The following is a 27,985-nucleotide window of genomic DNA, read 5'->3' as shown; positions in this document are numbered from 1 at the left end:
TGGATGAAAATCTGCTCAAAGCGCTCAGATTGGGTTGATGGGTCATCTTTCAGCAGGACATTGACCCTAAGCACACAGCCAAGATATCAAAGGAGTGGCTTTAAGACAGCTCTGTGAATGTCATTGAGTGGCCCAGCCAGAGCCTAGACCTGAATCTGATTGAATATCTCTGGAGAGATCTGAAAATAGCTGTGCACTGATGCTCATCATCCAACCTGGTGGAGCTTGAGAGGTGCTGCAAAGAGGAATGGCATCATATGCAGGAAGACTTGAGACTTGTAACTGCTGCCAAAGGTGCGTCAACAAAGTATTGAGCAAAGGGTGTGAATAGTTATATTCATGTTCATGTGATTTTTTTTAAATTTTTATTAAGGCACACACGAGACGCTGCTTGCCAACAACTCACGGTGCAGCCACCATCTAGCGGACTAAATAGAAATCGATGGTCGGATGCCATTAATGCTCAACACCCTAACAGTTGGTGGCGGTAATGCACAGTGTCGGGTTGCAATCCGCCAATAAACTCGATAGAAGAAGCAGCAGCGGCGTCAGCAATGTCGGCTAATAACTTGGTGTTTGCGCGCTACCGAGAATGGAAAGAAGGTTTGTAATTTAATTTAAATGTTGCAAAGAAAAGCTGCATTTTGTTTGTTTTTTCCCTTCCAGTATGCTAAATGAGGCTTGTCTAGGCGAAGCTCACAAAAGCAGAACTGCACAAGGAGTTCTACTTTATGCAGCGTTAGCTGCTAGCAAGCGCTGATTACGCGTCATCACTAATAAAGTTCCTTTTTGTTCGTTTTAGGAAGCAAGAGAACTCCATGTTCAATGTACGGCTGCAAACGGGTCTACACGGACACGAGTGCGTTAGAAATCCACATAAAGGACCATGAGATCCCAGCAGAGTCTCTTCCAGGTTAGCTACTGCTTGCTTATTTGCGTTTATTTTGTCAAAACTGATCAAGCCTTTTCACACTGGGAATGCGCTTGCGTGACCAGGTTGGTGGTTCAAAGGTCGAGAGGTGTAAAAAAACGTAAACACGCTCGGTCGGTCAGTGACAGCGTCAGTCAAACAACTGTATAAAATTCATAATAAACATCATTTTTCAGATGCTTATATGAAGGAGCGAAAATGCAACTGTTTTACCAAGACATTACAATATAAGTAATTATCACTTACTGAGGCGTTGCTGGGCCGGTAGCATAGATTTGCATTTACGCTACCTGTCCATACCTGCCCTCGTCTAACTCGGGCGAATATCTGTCATTTTAGGTGACGACATGGACGTCGGGCCTCTGAAAATGCATACCGCCCTCCAAAAACATGTTATTGTGTTATTACCTTTGAGATCATCCCGAACGCTTTCCACACTTTATGAAGCTCATAAGAAAAGCGGCAGCTGTAGAAAATTTCACGGGAGTGATTAGAAATGGTTTTATCAGCCAATCTCTGAGAGCAAATGATTAATCTGCTATGAAATAATTGTTTTATATAAGGCAGCATACAGCGGAACATATCAGCATGCCGAATTGTGTGGCAGTGCGCTGGTTAAATGCGTGCAATAGCTGTCAAGGTGCCTTAAGTCTCATTTGTGGGTGGCATCGAGTCATGGTGCTGTTCTTATCCAGCCAGCCCGAGACTAGTTTGGATATTGGGTTGGGGAATGAGTTGGCATCTTTTAAAAGGGCAGCATAATGTGTCACCTTGCTCTGTTGTAATACAAATCAGGATGTTTAATCCCACCTGTGTTCATTATACATTTATCCAAACAGCGTTCTCGACAGAAATGTTTAGTATAGGGTGCTGTTGGGAATTGTAACCCGAAGCTGCGCGCAACACTTCCACTCGGGGTCCTATCCGACCTTGTGTCCAGAAGCCCTAAAACAAAAATGAAAATCTTTTAGTACTGTTTCTGGTCTGATTCTGTGCTGAATTGTTGATTAGTTAAACTCATCGACAATGTGTGTGTTTCATTGACACACTGTATGTTACAAATGTGCAATAAACTTATTTGAAAGAAAAAATAATGTACAGAAAGACAGTTTAAAATGTGGGAGATTCTAGACTTTTTTACACATTTCCCCTGCATAATTTTCAGTTTGAATTCCCAAGTCACAATTTCACCAGGCTGGGGGCATTCACTTCAGAGTGTGAAAATCTCACCTTGTTGTTGTGATTCAGATTTTGATACTGCTCTATATTGTCTAAAAATAGAAAAAGGAAAGGTCCAGCTTTCCTCCCCGAGACAGCAGTTGAGTTTCTAAAAAGCGTCTTTTTACTCTGCATTTGTCGGCATTTCTCAACGTGTGATGTACATTTTAGGAAAAGCAGAAACATCCCAATGGCTGACAGACAGTGAAACGTACAGTGCTTCATCCGATAACAAAGCTTCTCAGCTTTCATTCGAAGGTGTAGGTTCAGATTTACAGAGACTGTACAGAGAGACAGGAGGTGACACAGTTCACCCCCAAAGTCTTAATTTTTTCAGTCTGTCCGATTTTGGATTCTAATGTGTGGTGACGCTGCTATTTGTGTTGCTGGACACTATTTTAGCCCTGCCATGAGCATGCACGCACAATGTCTCCATGACGCTGATTTTTTACAGGCTGGACATGTAGATAGATTTTTTTTTTTGCGCTGGGAAAAAGTCGGAATATGCTATTTTCAGGAGATAATGGACTTTCTAACCGTGAGAGAACTTTGTGAGAAGCTCCAGAACACCGGCTTGCGATTGCGCGCGATCTGTGCGTGGGGACTCCTCTGGTGGAGTGGACTTTGGGAATCACAACTGGATGATTGTTCAGGGTTTTTTTTCTCAGTGAAGTTGGTAGTTTTTATTTTTATTTCAATTTGAGAGTCTGTCTTGACGCGAGACTGTTCTGTAACAGAACAGCACGCACCCCACTCGCGCAATGTGCACACGCACAAGTTTTTACACAGTGCAAAGTGGCAGCTTTAACTGTGACTGCATCAAAATGAACAGTTATCACTTAAAAACGAGTCATCGTAACATATCACACTTTTGTAAACTTTGTAATTAATCTGTGGTTCAGTTTTTAATTTTGGCAGCATTCAAGTGCGCACAGAGATGTTTTCCTCTAAGAAACGCTGTTGGAAACACTCGGAAATGTTCTGATTTCTGTGTAACATAGCCTTCAAAATGTAGAACAATGGAAATGAATCACGCTGCTATCCAGCCCCAAAATCTCAGTGTGTCTCGGTACCTGAAGAATTTCGAATTCTGTTCTGCCATTCTCTTCTTAAAATCCTCCCTGTTCACTGTCACAGAGGCTGCAGCATCATTCTTGGCCTCTGATCTGATTGATTCCACAGCAGACAGCACTGATAGAGTTGGCTATGCGCCTGCCTCCTTACGTTCAGAGCTGGTGTGCTTCCTCCCCAGATGGCACGGCGATCACTGTGCCGTCACGGGCTGTGGTCCCCGCCCAGGCAAAACAAAAAAATGCAGAGATCATCCTCTGATCATCTGGCTTCGTGCATCGCTTGCATTTTGTCATGGTTTGTGTCATCTGGATGTAATAAAGCAGGGGTGGCCAAGTTCGGTCCTCGAGAGCCACATTCCTGACACTCTTAGTTGTCTCCCTGCTCCAACACACCTGAATCCAATGAAAGACTCGTTAGCAGACTTTTAATGAGCCTTTCATTGGATTCAGGTGTGTTGGAGCAGGGAGACAACTGAGTGTCAGGAATGTGGCTCTCGAGGACCGAACTTGGCCACCCCTGTAATAAAGGATAAAATAAAGAGCTGAAGTTGTTTTTTGCGAAATTTCCCACAAAGTGGGTTTGCACTAGGCATGGGCCGGTATGAGATTTGGACAGTATGATAACCGTGGGCAAAAATACAGCGGTTTCACAGTATTATGTATAGCTTTAAAATGTGCTTTAACAACATTATGGCTATTTGCATATGAAGCGCGCGTGATTCGGGCGCGCTAATTGACGCGATGTCTGCTGCTACGAACACAAAACCACTGATAACTTTAGAGAAAATACCAAAATAATAGTCACTCTTTTAGACATGTAGCATCTACCCCATGGGAAACATGACTTACTTGCTTAGGGAAAAACGTGGCTGGAATAACGTCCAGAACTCCGGATGCTCAATACTTGGCCCAGCTTCACCAACAAAGTGCTTGGAATAGATGTATTTGTCCTTCTTGACATGTTTGTTGGAGAAATTTGGTCGACCACAAGCACGGCTCGAGTCCACCTCTTGTAATTCTCAGTGGTTTCAATGATGGGATAAAGTTTACTTCTTCCATATGATCTTTTGCGGGTATCTTGAATCGCTCCGCGCCCGACACAGGCCATAGCTACGGTGCTTTGTTGCCACCATTTTTGGCTTGAAGGGCTATTCTGCAGAAAATAAAACGAAAAAGTCGACTTGGTCCTTTTAGACGGAAGGAAAAGTTCAGTGCAGGCTTCGCCTCCTTCAGCCATGGTGCTGAGCTAGCTAATGTTACCTGCCCCGTTTGTAAACGGGGACAAAGGTGCGCACCAGGGGAATGTTAGTGGTTTTGATACTTTGGCTTTTTCATACCGCAGTATACCGTGAAACTGGTTATCGGCCCATGTCTAGTTTGCACACCGTTAGATTCCCACCAAGTCTCCCGGTAAAACATTATGAGATGACACCACACTATAGCGGTGCTAGATGGCAGTATAATCCTGTGGTGTCGTTATTCCATTGTCTGGGGAGAACCCTGTACAAATCACAGACACATGTGCCTATAAGCCTAATAAATGACATGATTATTTACTAGAGACAGGGTTCAGCTGCCTCTCTCCAGCCAGATCCATGATTAATTTTATTTTATTCTTCACAAATAATTAATTTCACACTCTCGGAAATACGAATGCAGTGCACAAGATTTATAGGGGCCCATAAAGCGAAACGATGATCAGATGATTGTTTTTACGAATAGACACGTCACTATAGCCTGGATCATGGTTGGTGAGTCGGGCAAAACCTGAATTTTTCAGTTTGTCTGCAGCATAAGCTTCGGCTTTTCTTCCTTGGACACCGATACTGTGTTGTTGTAAGGAATCAATGCTCCAATGGGAAAAATAATCAAGATCTGTTATTCTCGCTGCCCACACAGGTAGTCATGATGCCTTGAGACTGGAATTTACGTCTCTTGCTCTTTGACCTTGTGCGCAAGACCTGTAAGAGAGCGAGAGTTTGAAAAGGCTTATTTAATGTACAGTGGTTTATTTGAGGTCAGCTTGGTATTTAAATCTCATTGTTCCAGGCAATGAGAGCTGTCAGTTGGCTGATAGAAGTAAGCTGGAGACAAAACCAAACTAGCTGATTTCAATAGACAAGCAGTACAGCCCAAGCATGTTTTCATCAGGCGGCCAGTCGCAGAAGTACGAATTCTCGCCTTCGCATTTGCCACTTTGCCGGAGGTGACGTGTACCTGCTCCCTCCCATATCAATGATACACGGATGACACGATACAGCATAAATGCTCATTTCCGTTGTCTTCCTTGTGAGGCTGACACTTGACAACATTGAGGAGCTTTATTGAACATGTACATCTTGCAAGTCAGACACTAGAATCTCAACAATTAATGTAAGTAGCAATAAGTGTGTGTGTGTGTGTGTGTGTGTGTGTGCGCGCGCGCGCAAAAGTTTGGGCACCCCTGATAATTTTTATGATTTTTCTTTAAAAATCATTGGTTGTCTGGATCAGAAATTTCAGTTAAATATATCCTATAGCGGATGAACACACTGATATTTGAGAAGTGAAATGAAGTTTCTGGTATTTACAGAAAGTGTCCAATAATTATTTAAACTAAATTGGGTAGGTGCATAAATTTGGGCACCCTTGGTATTTTATTGATTTGAATACATTTAGCACTAATTATTGGAACACATGACTGGTTTGGTAAGCTCATTGACTCTTGACCTCCTTACGCAGGTGAATCCAATCATGAGAAAGGGTATGTAAGGTGGCCATTTACAAATGTTTTTCCTCTTTGCATCTCTTCTAATGAATGGCAACATGGGAGCCTCTAAACAACTCTTAAATTACACAAAAACAAAGATTGTTCAACATCATGGTTTAGGGGATGGATGCAAAAAGCTATCTCAGAAATTTCAACTGTCACTTTCCACTGTGAGGAACATAGTGAGGAAATGGAAGACCACAGGCACAGTACTAGTTAAGGCTCGAAGTGGCAGGCCAAGAAAAATCTCATAGCTGAAGCGAAGAATGGTGAGAAGTCATAATCAACCACAGACCTGCTCCATAGACCTACAACATGATCTTGCTGCAGATAGTTTCTCTGTGCATCGTTCAACTCTACCGCACACTTGCACAAAGAGATGCTGTATGATGCTGTAATGCAGAGGAAGCCTTTCTGCGTACATGCCACAGACCCATTTGAGGTATGCTAAAGCACATAAGCCAGCTTCATTTTGGAATAAGGTGCTGTGGACTGATGAAATGAAAATTGAGTTATTTGGACATAACAAGGGGCGGTATGCATAGCAGAAAAAAGAACACAGCATTCCAAGAAAAACACTTGCTACCTACAGTAAAATTTGGAGGAGGTTCCATCATGCTGTGTGGCCAGTGCAGGTAACTGAGAATCTTGTTAAAGTTGAGGGTCACATGGATTCCAGTCAGTATCAGCAGATTCTTGAGAACAATGTTCATGAATCAGTGACAAAGTTGAAGTTGCGCCGGGGCTAGATCTTTCAACAAGACACCGACCCCAAACACTGCTCAACATCTGTTAAGGCATTCATGCAGAGGAACAAGTACAACATTGTGGAATGGCCATCTTAGTCCCCAGACCTGAATATTATTGAAAATCTGTCATGTGATTTTAAGCGGGCTGTCCATGCTCGGAAACCAACGAACCTGGCTGAACTGGAGATGTTTTGTAAAGTAAAATGATCCAAAATACCTTCAACCAGAATCCAGACTGTCTTTGGAAACTATAGGACACATTGGAGGCTGTTATTTCTGCAAAAGAAGGATTCACTAAATATTGACATATTTTTTTCTGTTGGGGTGCCCAAATTTATGCAGCTGCCTAATTCTGTTTAAAGAATTATTGCACACTTTCTGTAAATCCTATAAACTTCATTTCACCTCTCAAATATCACTGTTTGTCTGCTATATGATATATTTAACTGAAATTTCTGATCCAAACAACCAATGATTTTATAAAGGAAAATCATGGAAATCACCAGGGGTGCCCAAAACTTTACATACAACTCTCTCTCTCTCTCTGTATGTGTCATTTACACTAGGATACCAATAAAATAACTACAAATTGAACAGAGAACATTAAGATCTTAATAAATTAGAATAAATAGCAGCTGTATCTCTATAGAAGTGTAACAACAAAACGAAAATGTATAAAATTTTGGTCTGATTCGTTCCCCTGCCTTCACTGCACATGCATCATTTCAGAATGTCAGCAGTGGTAACCGAATATCACCTTGTTTCTCCTTAAAACTGCACTCTAGTCATCATCTAGCTCAGCGACAGATCTCTGAAGCTTTTGTACAATCATTTCCACATAAATTCAGCATTATTTCATAATAAATTTCAGAAAGTCCTTAAAAAAAAAAAAATCACCCAAGATTAATGAAACCTGACGCGTCTGACACTCTACACCCAAACCGATCATAGGGAATAATGTGATTATTAACCGTCAGATGACAAAGTAAAACCTCTTAAATCATCCAAAAGTCAGTTTTAAGCAGAAACGAGACGATAATCTGTTTATCGCTGTTGACACTCTGAATTGACGTGTGCACAGGAAGGCAGGGGGGCGATTAGACTGTGACAGATTCTTTATTGTCATTGCACATTGCTCTACAATGAAATTCTTGCACAGTACTTTTCACAGCAGGAGGAATAAAATGTCAAGTCATAAAAATAAAATATGATTTAGAATATAAAGAATAGAATGTTCATTTACTATGAAGTGCAAAGGTCCAGCTCAGGCATTATTAACAAAAGATCTTTAAGTTGTGGTTGATTGGCATCATTTTTACGTGGAGTGGAGATGTCCAGAGAGTTGAGACAGCCCCCCACTCCCCTTGTTTCAAATGCACCGTGGAGCTGAAAATAAAACAAACTTTTGTACTGTAATGGGATTTTATTAAAATAGATTTTAAAAAATTATTTTAAAAGTACTTCTATAGATTTTTTTCATTGTTCCCCTCAATGCATTGTAGAGCTGTTCAGTTGTCAGGCTGAATACACTGGATAGTGTGGTGGTATAGCAAAACAGTTGTTCATTTTGTGGAATTTGACACACACACACTCTACATTAGCTAATGTTTATTTTCAGACATGGAGCCATCCTGGAGTTTACTTCTAATGAGCTACAGAGGTCAATAAAGAATTTCACAGGGCTCAAAATTTAAAAATGCTCCAATCATGTTGAAACTACCGTATTTTCCGCACCATAAGGCTCACCTAAAAGCCTTAAATTTTCACAAAAGTCGGCCGTGCGCCCTATAATCCGGTGCACCTTATGTGCGCACTGAATTCCAAAATCTGTAAAAATGACCGACGTTGTCTTGACCGTCGGAATATAGGACCATTTCCCGCTGACACAAGTACGTAATATGTAAAGTACGTACGCTGCCAGCGATAAACCAATCAGAGAAGAGTCCGTGGTACGTACACTTACCTCCGCCACTCCTCCGGTAGTTACCGTATACTACAGGTATCCTGCAAAACATTTGTTTGTCTAAGGACCCCCGAAAATGGCGCCAGCGAATAGACATGCTTATGAGGCACAATTCAAAGTGCAAGCTATCAGTTATGCGGTTGTTCATGGGAATAGAGCAGCTGTGAGAGAAAACAAGAAAATGAACTGCACCAAGTTAAAAAGACCAAACGGAGTTTCCGCAGAAACAAAGCGAGGTGGCCACAGCTGGAAGACCAGCTGTTCAGTTCAGACACAGAAGATGAAGTCTTCGATGGATTTGTGACAGAACCATAATAAAAAATAATGTGAGTACCATATTGTTAAATACCGGTTGCTAAAAAGTTCAAATAAACTGTTTTGCTTCCATGACCTTTTTTTTTTTTTTTTTTTTTTTTGTAGACTATGTTTTAGCGTGCGCCTTTTGTAAGGGTTAAGTACTCGCTAATTGAGGCCGCGCCTTGTAATCTGGTGCGCCTTTTGTAAGGGTTAAGTACCCGCTAATTGAGGGCGCGCTTTATAATCCGGTGCGCCTTATGGTGCAGAAAATACGGTATACCTCATTATTTGTAAAGATTCCAAAAAGGTATAGTTTGGACTATCCATGGAGTTATGGGGTAAAAATGGTGACAAATGTCACTTTGTTTGTACCAGGGTCAAAAGGTAAAGTTGCTCCAATTTTGGAGAAAAAAAAAAAAGATGCAAATTATTGGTTGAGTTAATTGCATTTAAAAAGGAATAGTTTGCACCATCTGTCCTGCTTAGTTATCATGTTACGGGGTAACGCATGTTATACGTCATAGAATCCAATGGATGTCGACCTTGTTTGACCTTTTACTTGGGAGACCATGCATTCAACACAGTAAAAACTATTCCATTTATTAATCCTTTTATTTCAAGCAATAATTTGCATCACTTTTTTTTTTTTTTTTACCAAAATTGGCGCAAGTTTAACTTTTGACCCCTGTACAAACTGAAACTGATCTTTGTCACCATTTTTGCCGTTTTTACCCCATAACTCCAGAATATTCAGTCATAGATAGTAGGGATGTGAATCGTTCAACAACTCACGATTTGATTCCGATTCTTGGGGTGATGATTCGATTCAGAATCGATTTTCGATTCAAAGAGCTCTGAGAAGTAGTTATATTACTTAAAAAGTGATTCTAGATGTAAATTTACTTATCTGCTTTGCTCGTTCGGAGTTGGCTGGCAGTTCAGCGAAGCGCTGATCGGTAGTCGGCAGAAACCGCTGCTCCCCTCTTTTAGCTCCGGGTGATGACGTAGCCTGTGGGCTTGCAGATTTGAAGTGTTTCTGAAGTACTTGACTTTCATTTTGCAGATTTTGCACACTGCATAAGTCATGTCAAGCTCCTTCTTACGCAGCAAATAATAAAATCCAAAATGCGCTGGTGCTGGTTGAATTAGCTCTTTGTCCGCCATGCTAAGCTAAGCTATAGCCACTGACCTCTGCAGCTCACGAGTGTTTGAAGCACGCTGGACCCCCTCCCCCCCTCGCGGGGACACTATAGTACGGAAGCTGTTGCCTGACAAACGGTACATGCATCGAGTAAGCAAGAAAATGTTTAAAAAAATGCTTTTTAAAAATCGATTCATGGACATTTTGGATTGATTCAGAATTGTAATAAATAAGAATCGCGATTCGGATGTGAATTGATTTTTTTACGACACCCCTAATAGATAGTCCAAACTATACCTTTTTAGAATTATGATGCAGTCAGAGGTCAGCTCCATGATGGCGCCATATCTGAAAATAAACATTAGTTAATTATGAATATGTGTGCCAAATTCCATGCTTTAATCAGAAAATGAATAATTTTTATGGAAATTTTAGCTAAGCTGCACCACTAGGACTGACTTCAATGTATTTGGAGTGTGCCCGGTATGTTATCCAGGAAAATACAAATGTCTGATTGGAAGTGAGTGAATCTTAAAATGATTTGTTTAGGTGGATTTGTGGGCTGTGTTGGGTGGGTGAAGTCAATGTTCCTCTGAACTTGAATCGCTTTTCATGAAGACCTAGACTCTGATGTAGGCTTTCTGAGTGTCAGTCGTTCAGAGTTGGACCTGGAAAGAACAACTCAGTTTACACACACAGAAAATGATCACGAAGGAGACACTGAATTTCTTTTCCTCATCAGGAGAGAACAAATGAGTGAGTCCCTTCATCAAGAACTGTCGTCTGCTCTGAAGGCCCCGCCCATTTGCTTCTCCTTTTTATTGAATATAGTTACGTACAAGCATATAGGAGTGACAGTATCACAAAACAATGGAAAGACACAGTCTGGTCTCACGTTGGTATGAAAACTGTTATGGCTTTGAGCCCTCAGTCTCCTAGGCTTCCCATAATAATGTCCAGCCCTGAACCAGTGTTCCGGTCATACTGCTCTTCCCTCAAGGCTGAACCGTTAAAGATGCACATCTGCGCTTAGCAAAAACATAACTCTAGCAAAACAGTCTGCACATTGATTAAGCCAAAGATCATCTGCTCACTTTCTCGTGTGGCAGGTTTAATGATTACTTGAATAGTGATTGCTTTGACAATGAGTAATTATTTAAAGGAATAATGGTACATGAACTCTCAGACATGCATACATGTATATATGAAAAATGGAGAACAGAATCAAAGACACGATCACAGAGAGTACATCAAAGTAAAGACATTAATATTTGATAATAATTATTGATAATATAGAGAAAACCCTGTCATTCTTCCTCCCTGTTTATCAAATTTTAATGTCTATACTCACATCATCATTATTGTAGGAACATGAAAAAGCTTACAAACAGTGTACTTAACCACCAGTTTTTCCCCGTCTGGATGGGGTGACATAATTCAGCCTCCGATAGCAATAACGCAACAGACAACCCCTGGCAAAAATTATGGACTCACTGGCCTCAGAGGATGTTCATTCTGTTGTTTAATTTTGTAGAAAAAAAGCAGATCACAGACATGACACAAAACTAAAGTAATTTCAAATGGCAACTTTCTGGCTTTAAGAAACACTGTAAGAAATCGAGAAAAAAGATTGTGGCAGTCAGTAATGGTTACTTTTTTAGACCAAGCAGAGGAAAAAAAAATATGGACTCACTCAGTTCTGAGGAATAAATTATGGAATCACCCTGTAAATTTCCATCCCCCAAACTAACACCTGCATCAAATCACATCTGCTCGTTGACATTGACCCTATGTCATGAAATTGACCCTATGTGTCTTTTTGCAAGGAATGTTTTCACAGTTTTTGCTCTATGGCAAGATGCATTATCATCTTGAAAAATGATTTCATCATCCCCAAACATCAGAAAGTGTCCAAAATATCAACGTAAACTTGTGCATTTATTGATGATGTAATGACAGCCATCTCCCCAGTGCCTTTACCTGACATGCAGCCCCATATCATCAATGACTGTGGAAATTTACATGTTCTCTTCAGGCAGTCATCTTTATAAATCTCATTGGAACGGCACCAAACAAAAGTTCCAACATCATCACCTTGCCCAATGCAGATTCGAGATTCATCACTGAATATGACTTTCATCCAGTCATCCACAGTCCACGATTGCTTTTCCTTAGCCCATTGTAACCTTGTTTTTTTCTGTTTAGGTGTTAATGATGGCTTTCGTTTAGCTTTTCTGTATGTAAATCCCATTTCCTTTAGGCAGTTTCTTACTGTTTGGTCACAGACGTTGACTCCAGTTTCCTCCCATTCGTTCCTCATTTGTTTTGTTGTGCATTTTTGATTTTTGAGACATATTGCTTTAAGTTTTCTGTCTTAACGCTTTGATATCTTCCTTGGTCTACCAGTATGTTTGCCTTTAACAACCTTCCCATGTTGTTTGTATTTGGTCAAGAGTTTAGACACAACTGACTGTGAACAACCAACATCTTTTGCAACATTGTGTGATGATTTATCTTCTGTTAAGAGTTTGATAATCCTCTCCTTTGTTTCAATTGACATCTCTCGTGTTGGAACCATGATTCATGTCAGTCCACTTGGTGCAATAGCTCTCCAAAGTGTGATCACTCCTTTTTAGATGCAGACTAACAAGCAGATGTGATTTGATGCAGGTGTTAGTTTTGGGGATGAAAATTTACAGGGTGATTCCATAATTTATTCCTCAGAAGATCACTCCTTTTTAGATGCAGACTAACAAGCAGATGTGATTTGATGCAGGTGTTAGTTTTGGGGATGAAAATTTACAGGGTGATTCCATAATTTATTCCTCAGAATTGTCTGAGTCCATATTTTTTTCCTCTGCTTGGTCTAAAAAAGTAACCGTTACTGACTGCCACAATCTTTTTTTCTTGATTTCTTATAGTGTTTCTTAAAGCCAGAAAGTTGCCATTTGAAATAACTTTAGTTTTGTCATGTCTGTGATCTGTTTTTTTTCTACAAAATTAAACAACTGAATGAACATCCTCCGAGGCCGGTGATTCCATAATTATTGCCAGGGGTTGTAGTAACGGTCCAGCAATAAGCCATCAGCTGTGGTGGAAATCATCCGTTGAGCCATTGATCAAGCAAGAGGAATCATACAACAAATCATAACACATAGTAAGTCCAAAAAAAACAACAAAAAAAAAAAAACAACAATAATGGGGTGAGCAGGTGTAGGAGGATGTGATACCACGATCCGAAGAAGAGCCATGAGGTCCAGCTACTGTTCGTAATAAAGTCGATACTCACAGTGCTCCTCAATAATGTCAGAGTATGAATAGCTCCCATTTCATTCTAGTTACCCCAGTACATATAATGGTAAGAATTTAGATGAAGCACATTCAACATACAACACAGTTCAGCGGTTTCCATCAGATACATACCCGTCGAACACCATTTCTTTGTATAAATATTTAAACTGATTGATATTTGGACATCGTTGGAGTTTCTCAGATAGCTTATTCCAAATTTTTGGGCCACAAACAGAGACATAGAAGCATTTCCTGGTCGTCCTTGCGCCCGCAACTTTAAAATGATACAAACCCCTTAAATTATATATTCCTTCTCTTTGCATAAAATATCCTTGAATTCTGAAAGGTACTTGCTTATTTTTTTACTTTATACATCAATCGAACAGTCTTAAATTAAATCATGTCATGGAGTTTTAAAATCTTTGATTTAATATACAGTGGATTGGTATGATAACCGATAACCTATAACCATTATTCTTAATGCTGTAGTTTTGTAGTTATTGCCCCGTGTATGTTTAACTGTGTTTGTTCATCTTTTTTATGGTTTCCAAATAACATTGTTTTAGTTTTTAGACCAATTTAGTGACAGTTTGTTCATATCGAACCCACTCCTCAACTTTATCATCTCTGACCCCAGATCATCTAATAATTGGTGCAAATTATCTCCTGAACAAAATAAGTTCGTATCATCTGCAAAGAGGATTGCTCTAAACAAATCCGAGACTTTACATAAATCATTGATATACAATATGAATAACTTTGGTGCCAACACAGAACCCTGAGGAACTCCATGAACGACACAAATTCCATGTGTTTATTAATCGCTTCTATTGTGTCTAAACCCATATTGACTATCATTAAGCAGGTTGTGTTGTTCAATAAATCTGTTATTGTAAAGTTTTTCCAATATCTTTGAAAATTGTGACACTAGAAAGACACAGGCCTATGGTTAGTAAAGATGCTTGTCACCAGATTTGAATAAAGGTATCACTTTGTTCTGGTCTAAATTGTAACGTGGTTCATATATTTTTTCAAACCACCACACAGTAAATGCCACAATCACAGCAGTAATTGTCAAAATCATCAGTAGGGTGTGTAGTTTGCAGCCTGCTCTGGCAGCAAAGCTCTCCATAGCTAAAACAGTATTTTGAACAACCTGTTGCTATGTCTCTCTCACTCCCCCTGTCATGAGGTGTTTCCCTCTTTTTTTTTTCTTCCCTAGGGACAGGAGGAGAGACAACAGTTCTGGTCTTGAAGAGTCTCGTCTTTCTTTGGTGACAGTTCAAAAGGTTCAGTTTGTCTGGGCTTAGGGGTGAAGGTGACAGTTCAGTCTCCGTTCAGGTCAGCAAGGGACGGAGGGAATCAGGAACTCTTTTATGTTATTCCCTTCAGCTGTAGTGCATAGATCTGTAACTATCATCAGTATGTGTAAAGCATGCTGCAAGTGGAGTTTAAAATAATATTGTCATGTACTCCTGTCCTGTACCCGTTCTTGCGTTTATTCAAACACAGGTGCACAGGAATAGAACAGGATTTTCTTGTCTCCTTTCTCAAAGATGCAGTTTCGTCTGCTTCTTTCTCCTGGTCTGGTCTCGTCAGCTTCAGTGCTCTTATTTCAAGCTTGTAGTCCGTCTGCTTCTAATCGTGGATTACGTGGATAGGATTTCCCTCGGTTGGTATGCTGGTTCTCAATCTGCTTCAAGACCCTGGCCATCTGCTTCAATCTCTGGTCTTTTGTCTTTGTTCGCTCCTGGTCACTCTCTGTCTCTGTTCGAACGCGATTCCAGCCGTTGCTGGGGCCCATAGGCCATCAGCCGTCACTGGTTACACATCGCTCTCCTTGTCTTGTTCGGGATCTTTCAGGTATCTTTGTCTTTTGCAGAGGGATAGATGCACCCAAGATGACCTCTCTGCGATTTTTACTGCAGTGGGGGTGGTTAGCAGCACTTGGAATGGGCCTTCCCACCTCGGAGATGACCAGTTCTTTCTCTTAATAGTCCTTATCAGCACCCAGTCACCAATCTGGATCTGATTGTCAGGGCCCTGCACAGAAATAGGAGAGTCTGATATCTTGTTAGCGTGTATGACATTCTTATGGGATAACACACGTCTCATATAATCAACTAATCCCTCATCCTCACTATCAGGCTGTCAGGTTTGACCTTGGCTAGACATACAAGAAAGAACCAGACAGAGAGTTGAGATGTCTTTAGTGAGCTTTGCAAAGGAGAGACACAGCAGAGGCTGGCAGCTTCATGCAGTTCTCTCACTGTGACCTCCTCGCGGGGCCCTTTTATTGTATAAAGAAAACAAAAGATGTGTGGCTACATGAGTCCATGGTTGCAACATGTGCTATTAGTCATGTGCAGATACATTTGCAAACAACTGAATCATTCCAATCTTAGGTACAGAGTGACAACTGAATCATTCCAATCTTAGGTACAGAGTGAGCGATTTTGCTGAAGCTTGCTAAATGTCAAACTGTAAACAGGCTGCAGCTGTGAATATCTGTGAGAAACATGTTGCAGATTTTAAGATACAGAAAGAACAATTTGAAATGAGCAGATGTAATAGATAATAAATGATAAACATGTTTTACAGTATAATTTATTTAACAATATCCCTCCGGTTTTAATCGTTTATTACATTTCACCACATCCAGTACAATTAATCACAACCACTTTTAAGACATTTTCAGTTGTAACATCATAGGCGAATGCGGAGAGTGAATATAGTAACCAAAAACAGAAGAACAAATGACAGTGAACCAATGATAAAGAATTTAAATTATGTGTTGTCTTTTATTGTTTCCAGGGTGGTGTCAAAACGCTCAGGAATATCGACCTCGTAAAATCAGGTGGTTGATAGGCTAGGCATCTGCATATGGCGATTAGCGGACATCATACTCTGGTTCCTGCTCAATATCATCGGTCGACAATGGTTGGAAGTGGGTAGTTTCTCGATGGAGGATTCGCTGTACGACATTACATTGGACAAAGGCGTTGGAGACTAATTTTACAATCATGGAACGGAGGCAAGGCACTACGCAGCAAAATAAGAGTGCAAAAACTGCAACAATAGTCAATAGAGGGGTCAGAGCTCGTAGTAGAAGTTGCCACCAACTTCTCGATGTAAACCATGACCAGAAACTCCAGCTAGGCGATGACATTGTTGCTTGGACAGAGTCACGGACCTCTGTCATCTCTTGTAGGGCTCGGGTGATGGCACCTCCGTCAGCTGTGTTGGCCGGGATAAAGGTGCAGCACGCTGTGCCCACCAAAGCACACACTCCACCGGAGGGTGCGGTCAGCTGATCAAGAACCATACGGTTTTGTAGTACCATCAGTCGCAGGGCCCTAATTTCCTCGGTGGTTGCGTTGGCCATCTCAGGTGTGGAGTTCATGAACTGCAGAAACTTCCAGCGAGTGAACTCAACATCTAGAGCTACGAGGTTGACCCCAGCATGTGGAAGTATGCCGAATAGTGACCTCCATCCCTGATTGAATATTCTTTTATCACTAGGAATATGGCTGGTATCAGCCAGTTCTCGTTTAATGCAAACATTATGTGGTTCACGGAACTTGATGGTGACTCTGGCCCATTGATCTTTAGGAATATGTACTACTGGTTCATGTAAATTAATCATTCCACATCTTCCACCCCATTTGTGAGGAAGGTGAGCGTAAACATTGGTCCCGCATAGCCAGTAATAATCAGTGAGGACTCTAGTGCCCTTCTGAGTTGGCGCTATAGCTGCACAGTAACAGCGCTTAACGTAAGGGGCCTGGGTGGTGTTACACCAGAAACGGTCTGCGTTCCTGATGAGGTGGGCCTTGTTCCACTGGGTCTTATCCTGTTTACAGGTTTTATTTCTGTCGCATTCATTTTTTGCTGTTCGATTTACATAATCGCAGAAGGTGTAAGTAAAATTGCAGGAGTGAGGTGGAAGCCACCCAAGCAGGTTTGAGCCATTCCCAATTACGCAATAATCAAAGCTGTGATAAGGTGTTAAATCAGTTATCAGTAGGGGGTCCTGCACCTGGGGCCATGATAACATAGGAGGTAAACCGGAACTGGTACAGTTCTTTCCCTCCAAGGGAGATGCAGTGGTTTTGTTCAGAGGTATGGAATAATTTCCTGGGTAGGTTGACAGGCCTATCAAACAATCAGTATTAGCTCGAGACCTTGGAGTAGCATGTAGTCCATTATGTGTGGTGGAAACAGGCATATGTGTACAGATATAACAGTTGGTACGGTTCACTAGATGTGAAGTGTAATTCACGTAGCGCCACCACATGTTGGTGTGGTAAGGATGTTGTGGTTCGTCGGGGTGGTCGATGTATCGTATTTCCCTCCGGGTGAGAGGTTGAACAGGGGTTAATTCATCGAGAGCAGTTTCAGACGGGGGCGGTTGTTCCCACATCTGCCAGAAGAGGTGTCCCAGTAGACAGAAACATGCTAAGATCACAACACACCAGACTGTCTGCCGGACTCGCTCACAGCCACGGCGCTTGGCACGTGGGTTGGGTGTATTCTGTGGATCAGCCATTGGTGCTAGGCCACAGCGTCACCTATAAACCACTCTAAGTGAATAAGGATCTCCCTGCTTCACTGACGTTGAGACGAGACACCACTATACGGTGAATCCCCTTTGTCGTCAGACTTCCCCTTACTCATTTGTGGTAATACAACCCCTGGCAATAATTATGGATTCACCGGCCTCGGAGGATGTTCATTCAGTTGTTTAATTTTGTAGAAAAAAAAAAGCAGATCACAGACATGACACAAAACTAAAGTCATTTCAAATGGCAACTTTCTGGCTTTAAGAAACACTATAAGAAATCAGGAAAAAAAATTGTGGCAGTCAGTAACGGTTACTTTTTTAGACTAAGCAGAGGGAAAAAAATATGGACTCACTCAATTCTGAGGAAAACAATTATGGAATCACCCTGTAAATTTTCATTCCCAAAACTAATACCTGCATCAAATCAGATCTGCTCGTTAGTCTGCATCTAAAAAGGAGTGATCACACCTTGGAGAGCTGTTGCACCAAGTGGACTGACATGAATCATGGCTCCAACACGAGAGATGTCAATTGAAACAAAGGAGAGGATTATCAAACTCTTAAAAGAGGGTAAATCATCACGCAATGTTGCACAAGACGTTGGTTGTTCACAGTCAGCTGTGTCTAAACTCTGGACCAAATACAAACAACATGGGAAGGTTGTTAAAGGCAAACATACTGGTAGACCAAGGAAGACATCAAAGCATCAAGACAGAAAACTTAAAGCAATATGTCTCAAAAATTGAAAATACACAACAAAACAAATGAGGAACGAATGGGAGGAAACTGGAGGCAACGTCTGTGACCAAACTGTAAGAAACCGCCTCAAGGAAATGGGCTTTACATAAAGAAAAGCTAAATGAAAGCCATCATTAACGCCTAACAGAAAAAAACAAAGTTACAATGGGCTAAGGAAAAGCAATCGTGGACTGTGGATGACTGGATGAAAGTCATATTCAGTGATGAATCTCGAATCTGCATTGGGCAAGGTGATGATGCTGGAACCTTTGTTTGGTGTCATTCCAATGAGATTTATAAAGATGACTGCCTGAAGAGAACATGTACATTTCCACAGTCATTGATGATATGGGGCTGCATGTCAGGTAAAGGCACTGGGGAGATGGCTGTCATTACATCATCAATAAATGCACAAGTTTACGTTGATATTTTGGGCACTTTTCTTATCCCGTCAATTGAAGGGATGTTTGGGGATGATATCATTTTTCAAGATGATAATGCATCTTGCCATAGAGCAAAAACTATGAAAACATTCCTTGCAAAAAGACGCATAGGGTCAATGTCATGGCCTGCAAATAGTCTGGATCTTAATCCAATTGAAAATCTTTGGAAGTTGAAGAAAATGGTCCATGACAAGGCTCCAATCTGCAAAGCTGATCTAGCAACAGCAATCGGAGAAAGTTGGAGCCAGATTGATGAAGAGTACTGTTTGTCACTCATTAAGTCCATGCCTCAGAGACTGCAAGCTGTTATAAAAGCCAGAGGTGGTGCAACAAAATACTAGTGATGTGTTGGAGCATTCTTTTGTTTTTCATGATTCCATAATTTTTTCATCAGAATTGAGTGATTCCATATTTTTTTTCCCTCTGCTTGGTCTTAAAAAGTAACCATTACTGACTGTCACAATTTTTTTTCCTGATTTCTTATAGTGTTTCTTAAAGCCAGAAAGTTGCCATTTGAAATGACTTTAGTTTTGTGTCATGTCTGTGATCTGCTTTTTCTACAAAACTAAACAACTGAATGAACATCCTCCGAGGCCGGTGATTCCATAATTTTTGCCAGGGGTTGTAGGCACACACTGCAGCTTACAGTGACTTGGATGTATCCATGACGGTCTTTCAGCGATCTTCACGGCTGTTGGTGTGGTCAGCAACACTTGGAACGGGCCTTCCCACCGTGGGCTGGACCAGTTTTTCCTTTTTATGACCTTGATAAACACGTAGTCTCCTGGCTTCACTGTTTTGGTATCCTGTGGAGACAGAATCAGTCGGCAGTAACTGTGCTTTTATCACATCTTTTTCCTGAAGTATCTTTTTCATAAAATCTGCTAAGGGCAATTCCAAAAGTTGAAAAAAAGTTGAAAAAACACTATTTACTTGTGATACCATCCCTCCCGTTGACACATGGCTCTGCCCATGTGTAACCATAGCAGCGGTATCAGACAAGGATTTTGACAGGATAGGTTTGTCCTGGTAAATGTACAAATCATAGAGCACCTTTTGTCAACCATGAATGTTTTTCATTATGTGATGCAGCATGTTGACGAGATTTGAGTACATCAAGGTCAATGAAGGGAGTTGTTTTGGCGACAGTATCAGCTAAACGGTTGCCATTGGAAACATAATCAGTACCTTTAGTGTGAGCTGCACAGAGCAAGAGTGGAGGGGAGAGTGATGGCAACTCAGTGTAGATAGTGACTGGTTGTCCTTGTGCAAGTGTGCAGGCTCTTGTAAGTGCAATCAGTTCTGCAGCTTGTGCAGATATGTGTGACAACAGCTGACGTGCGTCAACAATGTGGTCAGGCAATTTCACAACAGCATATTAAAAAAAAAAATTATATATTAGACATTTAATTTAGCTTTTTAGGTAGTATCAAGTAACATAATTCGGTTTAGTAAGGTCTATAACACTATCATATGTCAGGAAACTATTCCTACTTTTCAAAGTTTTACTACAAACAGTCAATATTTCTGAAGGATTTTTGTGTTTCTGACTTCCTGCTTGGAGAGGGGAATCATGAGATAGAACAATTTAGAGGATTTTTTTTGTCAATTTCTCAGAATACACATCACATTTTATTTAGTGATTTGGTGCTGATCTAAAAAAAAAACAAACGATAATAATCTGGAAATATGTCGTCTGTAGTCAGTCTGACCACTTTCATTCCTCCTGAAGTTGGGAGGATGCCAATCTTTAGACTTTGTAACAAGTCGCGTCCCAGGAGATTCACTGGACATGTTGGAGAAAAGACAATGGGTTTGTTTATTTCACGGTGGGTGTCTGGATCAGCAGTGTTCACTGGTTTCAACATTGCTTTTTGGTTAGTCATACCATTAGTTGATTTCACACAAATTTTATTGTGTGACTCTCTTGCTTTAAGGGGCAGTGTGTTCATCACTATTCTACATGCGCCCGTATCACACAACAACTCAAACGGATAACAGTTTACCACCAAAGTGATGGTGGGTTTGTCTTTCATACTCACTGTTGTCCATGCTCCACAAATGTCCACTGAATCCAATTTGTCATTGTCAGAATCATCAGAGTTATCCTGCCTGTTAGTTGGTGTGACAGGAATGTCATCTGATTTAAATGCTGCAGTTTTACAGCTTCTGTTCTTTTTTCAAAGGGAGGGGCTGATGGAGCAGGGCCCTTCCTTTGAGATGGACCTTTTGGTTGAAGCAATAACATAATTTGCTTTACATTGGAATTTGGTTTTAATACACCCATTAAGTGCTTCAACCTGTTCATCTAGTATGTATGTGTGTGTGTGTGTGTGTTTGTGTATATATATATATATATATATATATATATATATATAATTAGATTAGTATTTTAAATTCTATCAATTTTCGGTCTCTTCTCACTCCCTCCTTCTTTCTTGCTGCCCTCTGCGGTTAATTTGTGTACCAGTGTCTCACACCACGACACAATCAGTTTAAAAGTGATTAAAAATCGTTAAAGAACGCAATAAGTTTCATTGATCACTGTCAAGTATTCACAAAAGGAAGCTGGTCAACTATTTACAAATTCAGCTTAATGCCTTTGAAGCCGAAAAGGATGCAATGCGGTCCTCCACCTGTAGGTGGGATCACTTGTTCAATACTTGTTCAATAGGCTTGGAGTCTCAAGGAGGGGAGGGGGGTTCCCCCCACTCGCTTCCTGTCCTGTCCGCAGTTCCAAGTGGGCTTTTTTATCAAGACTTTGAGAAGAAATAAATTTGGAAAACTATCTTCTGGCTGCTTTGGTTTGGTCTACGACTGTGTTTAAACACTGGAACCTTTTACAGTGCTCTTCAGCAGGGGCTTGGTGACTTTCTGAAGTTTTCCGAGTGAGTTAGCAGAGTTAGCTTAGCGTAACGTGGCCTAGCTTAGCCCATGTGCTGTCGTGCTGTTAAATTTTATCGTGTTGTAAACTTAAAGTCGGTAGGCGGACTCAACGTTTCTGTTCGTTAGCTTCCCTTCAATCGATCGTTAGTTTGCGCTGACGAATTTAATCGTTTCTTATTTTAAAGGTAAGTTAGCTCGCATGTTAGTGGCTAATAGTTGTTTGGCTGCTTCGTCTTTTAGCGTGCCGATACGAGGCTGTAGCTTGTCACAGGTCATAAATCACGTTCGCTTTACAGCTTGGCTGAAGCAGATACTTGAGGAGCCAAAAGAATTCACTTTTGTTTTTTCAAACATAAAAGTTTGACGCGTCCGTCCACAAAACATTTAAATAAATTTGCTCAGAGCACACAGACGTTCTTTTGAACTTTAAACAACACATTTAAATGTGGGTAAAAATAAAACGTTTAACTGGCTAAGACGCAATTAAATTATTAGGTAAAATAACAGCTTTTTACTGGATAGTCGCAGTTAATCAGTGTTATTTGTGGCTTTGTTTCATTCAGAAAACGTTTTAAGAAAACGTCTCATTGTCTTCTGGTCTCCATGTCCCAACAGCCAGGGGCTGTGAGCATGGACTGTGCCGCTGGGCCACCCGCCCTCGACCGCCACCCAATCCTCTCTGCACCTGACCCCCATGGCCCCCTCTGCAGGTGGTGAACCCACAGGAGGGCGGGCCCATGTTGCTCTTTCGCGCTGGGCCCCATGGGCTAAGGCCCAACCTCCAGGCGCTCGTGCGCGAGCCCCAACCCCAGGCCTGGCTCCAGGGTGGAGCCCCGGCTCCGCCATACCGGGTGACGTCTCGGTCCTTGATTTTTTTTTTTTTTTTTTTTTTTAGTGGTCATGGAGGTTCTGAACTGCCCTTAATCTGACCCATCACCTAGGACCTGTTTGCCTTGGGAGACCCTACAGGGGTCACAAAGCCTCAGACAACATAGCTCCTAGGATCATCATCCGGGCAAAGCTCTCGATTTACCGATCGATCTACGTTCTGATCCTCACCTGTGGTCATGAGATTTGGCTCATGACTGAAAGAACGAGATCGCGAGTACATAGGCCGAGATGAGTTTCCTCCGCAGGCTGGCTGGGTGCTCCCTTAGAGATAGGTTGAGGAGCTTGGTCACTCGGGAGGAGCTCGGAGTCGAACCGCTGCTCCCCCACGTCGAAAAGAGTCAGTTGAGGTGGCTCGGGCATCTTTTCCGGATGCCCCCTGGACGCCTCGCTGGAGAGGTGTTCTGGGCACGTCCCATTGGGAGGAGGCCCCGGGGAAGACCCATGACACGCTGGATGGACTACATCTCTCAGCTGGCTTGGGAACGCCTTGGGGTTCCCCCGGAGGAGCTGGGGGAGGTGTGTGTGGATCAGGATGTCTGGGCGGCTTTGCTTGAGCTGCTAACCCCGCGACCCGACACTCCGGATAAAGCGGAAGAAAATGGATAGATAGATGGATGTCTTCTGGTCTCACGAATAATGTTTGTGTTTCTTTTAAGTCCCTTTTTTTTCCATTTTTCCCACATATTTCTGTCCTTCTGGATCGCATTGTATCAGAAATTTGACATCACCTACAAGTGAATCATTTTTTTGTGCAACAATAGCAACACGATTGTGTATTCCCCATTTTGGTCGTCTGTGGGGGTGATGCTTAGGGAATCCTAAACAGACTATTTATTTTGGGGGATGTCAGGAGTCCAGTGCTTCAATTGTTTGTCATTCCATTCATACAGGTCACATTCATACAAATCACTTTCACACTGTTTAGACGTCTTCTGATTTTACTTTGATGTTACTTTGGCCTTACTTTGATGTTACTTTGGTCTTACTTTGATCGTATAGTGGACTTTTTCTCTGACGTGACCCTGTCCTATCTTTTAACAGTCACCCTGTAACTGTTTTCTAATTTGACCCCATCAAATTTGATTTTAGTCCTGACCCTGTCAGACCATAAAGAATTTACTAATTTGACCCCGTCAAATTTGACCTTAGTTCTGACCCTGTCAGACCATAAAAGAATTTACTTCTCTGTCTGGTTCGTTGATTTTTTTTTTTTTTTTTTTTTTTTTTTTCCCCCCCCCTGTTCGGTTGTCGTCAATCCAGCATTGCGGTCGGAGGTTGACTTCTAAATCACCGGCCTGGCAAGAATTCACTCCCCAGGACTTTCTTTTCAGCCTCTCTGTGGAGCCGGCCGTCGACTGGCTTCAGTGTGTCTCCCTCCTTTCCGCAGCGACTGGGTATGATGACATCCAGGTCACGGCGCCAGGAAATATGTCTGGTTTGACCTCGGCTAGACATACAAGAAAGAACCAGACAGAGAGTTGAGATGTCTTTAGTGAGCTCTGCAAAGCAGACACACAGCAGAGGCTGGCAGCTTCATGCAGTTCTCTCACTGTGACCTCCTCGTGGGGCCCTTTTATTGTGTAAAGAAAACAAAAGTGTGGCTACATGAGTCCATGGTTGCAACATGTGCTATTAGTCATGTGCAGATACGTTTGCAAACAACTGAATCATTCCAATCTTAGGTACAGAGTGACAACTGAATCATTCCAATCTTAGGTACAGAGTGAGCAATTTTGCTGAAGCTTGCTAAATGTCAAACTGTAAACAGGCTGCAGCTGTGAATATCTGAGAGAAACAGTTTGCAGATTTTAAGATACAGAAAGAACAATTTGAAATGAGCAGACGTAATAGATGATAATAAATGATAAACATGTTTTTACAGTATAATTTATCTGACACAGGCCCAGCTATTTTCTGTAAATCTGGTATTCTGTAGGGCCTGCCATACAAAATTTCAAATGGTATAAGGCCAGTCTCTGAGCTGGGTGTTATATGCATGTACAGTTTCACCAAATCCAAACAATAAACCCAGTTTTTTCTTAATCTCTTTCATGCATTTTCCTGAGCTTACTTTTAATTGTTCCATTTGTTCTTTCCACGAAACCTGCACTTTGAGGATGATAAGCACAATGTGTTTTTGCATTTATTTTCAAATGTTCTGTCAAATGTTGGATGAGTTTATTTACAAAATGTGTACCATTATCACTGTACATTGTTTCAGGTTTTCCATGTCTTGGAATTATGTCTCTACAAAGTGTCTTTGCAGCTGTCAGAGCATCTGCATGTTTAACAGGGAACACTTCTACCCATTTGCTATATGCATCAATCAATACTAGGCAATGTTTCATTAGGGCTGTCACGATTAGGAATTTCTGGAGACGATTAATTGTCAGGCAAATAATTGCGATTGACGATTATATTGTCAATTTTTTTCCTTTTTTCCAGCTCTGGAAGAACATTTGGCTTCTGTGAGTGGAGAAACTGGGAATAGTGCAACAATTTTATTTTTATCTTCATTTTACTTACAGTCCCAACTTTTTCTGATTTGTGATTGTTTCTGTTGAATTTCTGAAATTACAGAACTGCTAAAAAGAACAGTGTGAACATTTTATTGTGTTTTAAAACTTTGTGGAGCAAACACCAAACTCTTATAAAGAAGGAAAAACACCTGGACATGTGCAGGAAAACTGATATAAACTTAACAGAACAATGCAGGCTGATTAGACTCCCCATGTTTTTTGTATAAATAAATCATAATACAGTAAGAGGCAACTCACTTTGAAATAATTAAAGCATATAGCTGTAGCTTATAATAACTTTGAAAAATCACAGAAATCAGCAGCTTGTATTTTTATTTTGACTCCAGTTCATTTTAGTGTGATGAAGTCATCTGTTTTTTGTTTTTTTTTCATCAGTCACGTTTTGTGCTTGAACACTACATTAAGCTCAAGATTGAACAAATACATACCTTTGGAAAATAACAGCTGTTCAGCTTTTTGTGATCTGTGCCTCTGCACAGCTTCTCCACAGCAGGTTTTTTTTTTTTTTTTTTAAACCCGTGTGTGTAATTTTTACTCAGTTCATTTATATATTCTCATTTTTTAATGATGTTTTAAGGATATTTGACCGTTTATTTCATCTCGTGATCTCATAAATTCAGTATACGATGCGCACATGGTGTGAACAGGTCAGTGCCATCAGAACCACACGTGTAGAGAAAGTACAGAGAGTAAAGGCAGCTCCAAGGTCTTTTTTTTAACATGTTCGCTCGGGTTAAAATCCTCTCTACTCCGCGCTCGCTGTTAAGTGCACTGATGGTTCACAGCAGAACGTAACGTCTCGTACCTGCGTTCAGGAATCTTCCTCCCTCGCAGTCTGGAGCGAGTTGACTCCACGCTCACACGCACATACACGCAGCTCCTTTGGTAAACTACCCATTTTAAACAGCTTTGAATAAGACGGCCACTGTTTTAATCGGCCGTCTTACACAAAATTTGAACGTCCAAATGACGGCAGGACGGCTGCACAAAACTATGAATTGACAGGAGAACAAAGACTTAAATAAAATAAATGACTTGTCAACTACTAGATTAGTTGTTAATGATTTCAGTCGTCAACGTAGTCGTGACTAGTCGACTACAACCCCTGGCAAAAATTATGGAATCACTGGCCTCGGAGGATGTTCATTCAGTTGTTTAATTTTGTAGAAAAAAAGCAGATCACAGACATGACATAAAACTAAAGTCATTTCAAATGGCAACTATCTGGCTTTAAGAAACACTATAAGAAATCAGGAAAAAAAATTGTGGCAGTCAGTAATGGTTACTTTTTAGACCAAGCAGAGGGAAAAAAATATGGGATCACTCAATTCTGAGGAAAAAAATTATGGAATCATGAAAACCAAAAGAACACTCCAACACATCACTAGTATTTTGTTGCACCACCTCTGGCTTTTATAACAGCTTGCAGTGTCTGAGGCATGGACTTAATGAGTGACAAACGGTACTCTTCATCAATCTGGCTCCAACTTTCTCTGATTGCTGTTGCTAGATCAGCTTTGCAGGTTGGAGCCTTGTCATGGACCATTTTCTTCAACTTCCACCAAAGATTTTCAACTGGCTTAAGATCCGGACTATTTGCAGGCCATGACATTGACCCTATGTGTCTTTTTGCAAGGAATATTTTCACAGTTTTTGCTCTATGGCAAGATGCATTATCATCTTGAAAAATGATTTCATCATCCCCAAACATCCTTTCAATTGATGGGATAAGAAAAGTGTCCAAAATATCAACGTAAACTTGTGCATTTATTGATGATGTAATGACAGCCATCTCCCCAGTGCCTTTACCTGACATGCAGCCCCATATCATCGACTGTGGACATTTACATGTTCTCTTCAGGCAGTCATCTTTATAAATCTCATTGGAACGGCACCAAACAAAAGTTCCAGCATCATCACCTTGCCCAATGCAGATTCAAGATTCATCACTGAATATGACTTTCATCCAGTCATCCACAGTCCACAATTGCTTTTCCTTAGCCCATTGTAACCTTGTTTTTTTCTGTTTAGGTGTTAATGATGGCTTTTGTTTAGCTTTTCTGTATGTAAATCCCATTTCCTTTAGGTGGTTTCTTACAGTTCGGTCACAGACGTTGACTCCAGTTTCCTCCCATTCGTTCCTCATTTGTTTTGTTGTGCATTTTCGATTTTTGAGACATATTGCTTTAAGTTTTCTGTCTTGACGCTTTGATGTCTTCCTTGGTCTACCAGTATGTTTGCCTTTAACAACCTTCCCATGTTGTTTGTATTTGGTCCAGAGTTTAGACACAACTGACTGTGAACAACCAACATCTTTTGCAACATTGCGTGATGATTTACCCTCTTTTAAGAGTTTGATAATCCTCTCCTTTGTTTCAATTGACATCTCTCGTGTTGGAGCCATGATTCATGTCAGTCCACTTGGTGCAACAGCTCTCCAAGGTGTGATCACTCCTTTTTAGATGCAGACTAACGAGCAGATGTGATTTGATGCAGGTGTTAGTTTTGGGG

The 27,985-nt window shown here is 41.1% G+C and overlaps 1 protein-coding gene across 1 annotated transcript in view; it reads left to right on the top strand.

Moving 5' to 3' along the window:
• Positions 1-531: 531 nt before the first annotated feature.
• znf414 (zinc finger protein 414) overlaps positions 532-27,985 on the top strand; it is a 74,030-nt gene continuing 46,576 nt past the window's right edge. Inside the window, 2 exon segments of the mRNA XM_034184869.1 lie at positions 532-603; positions 803-913. Coding sequence (XP_034040760.1) covers positions 555-603; positions 803-913 — 160 coding nt within the window. The 5' untranslated portion in view covers positions 532-554.

Source organism: Thalassophryne amazonica, chromosome 2 (assembly GCF_902500255.1).
Source record: "Thalassophryne amazonica chromosome 2, fThaAma1.1, whole genome shotgun sequence".
In the NCBI taxonomy this organism is placed as follows: Eukaryota; Metazoa; Chordata; class Actinopteri; order Batrachoidiformes; family Batrachoididae; genus Thalassophryne; species Thalassophryne amazonica.
The sequence above is the reverse complement of the archived record's forward strand: the minus strand, read 5'-3'. Positions and strand labels throughout refer to the sequence as shown.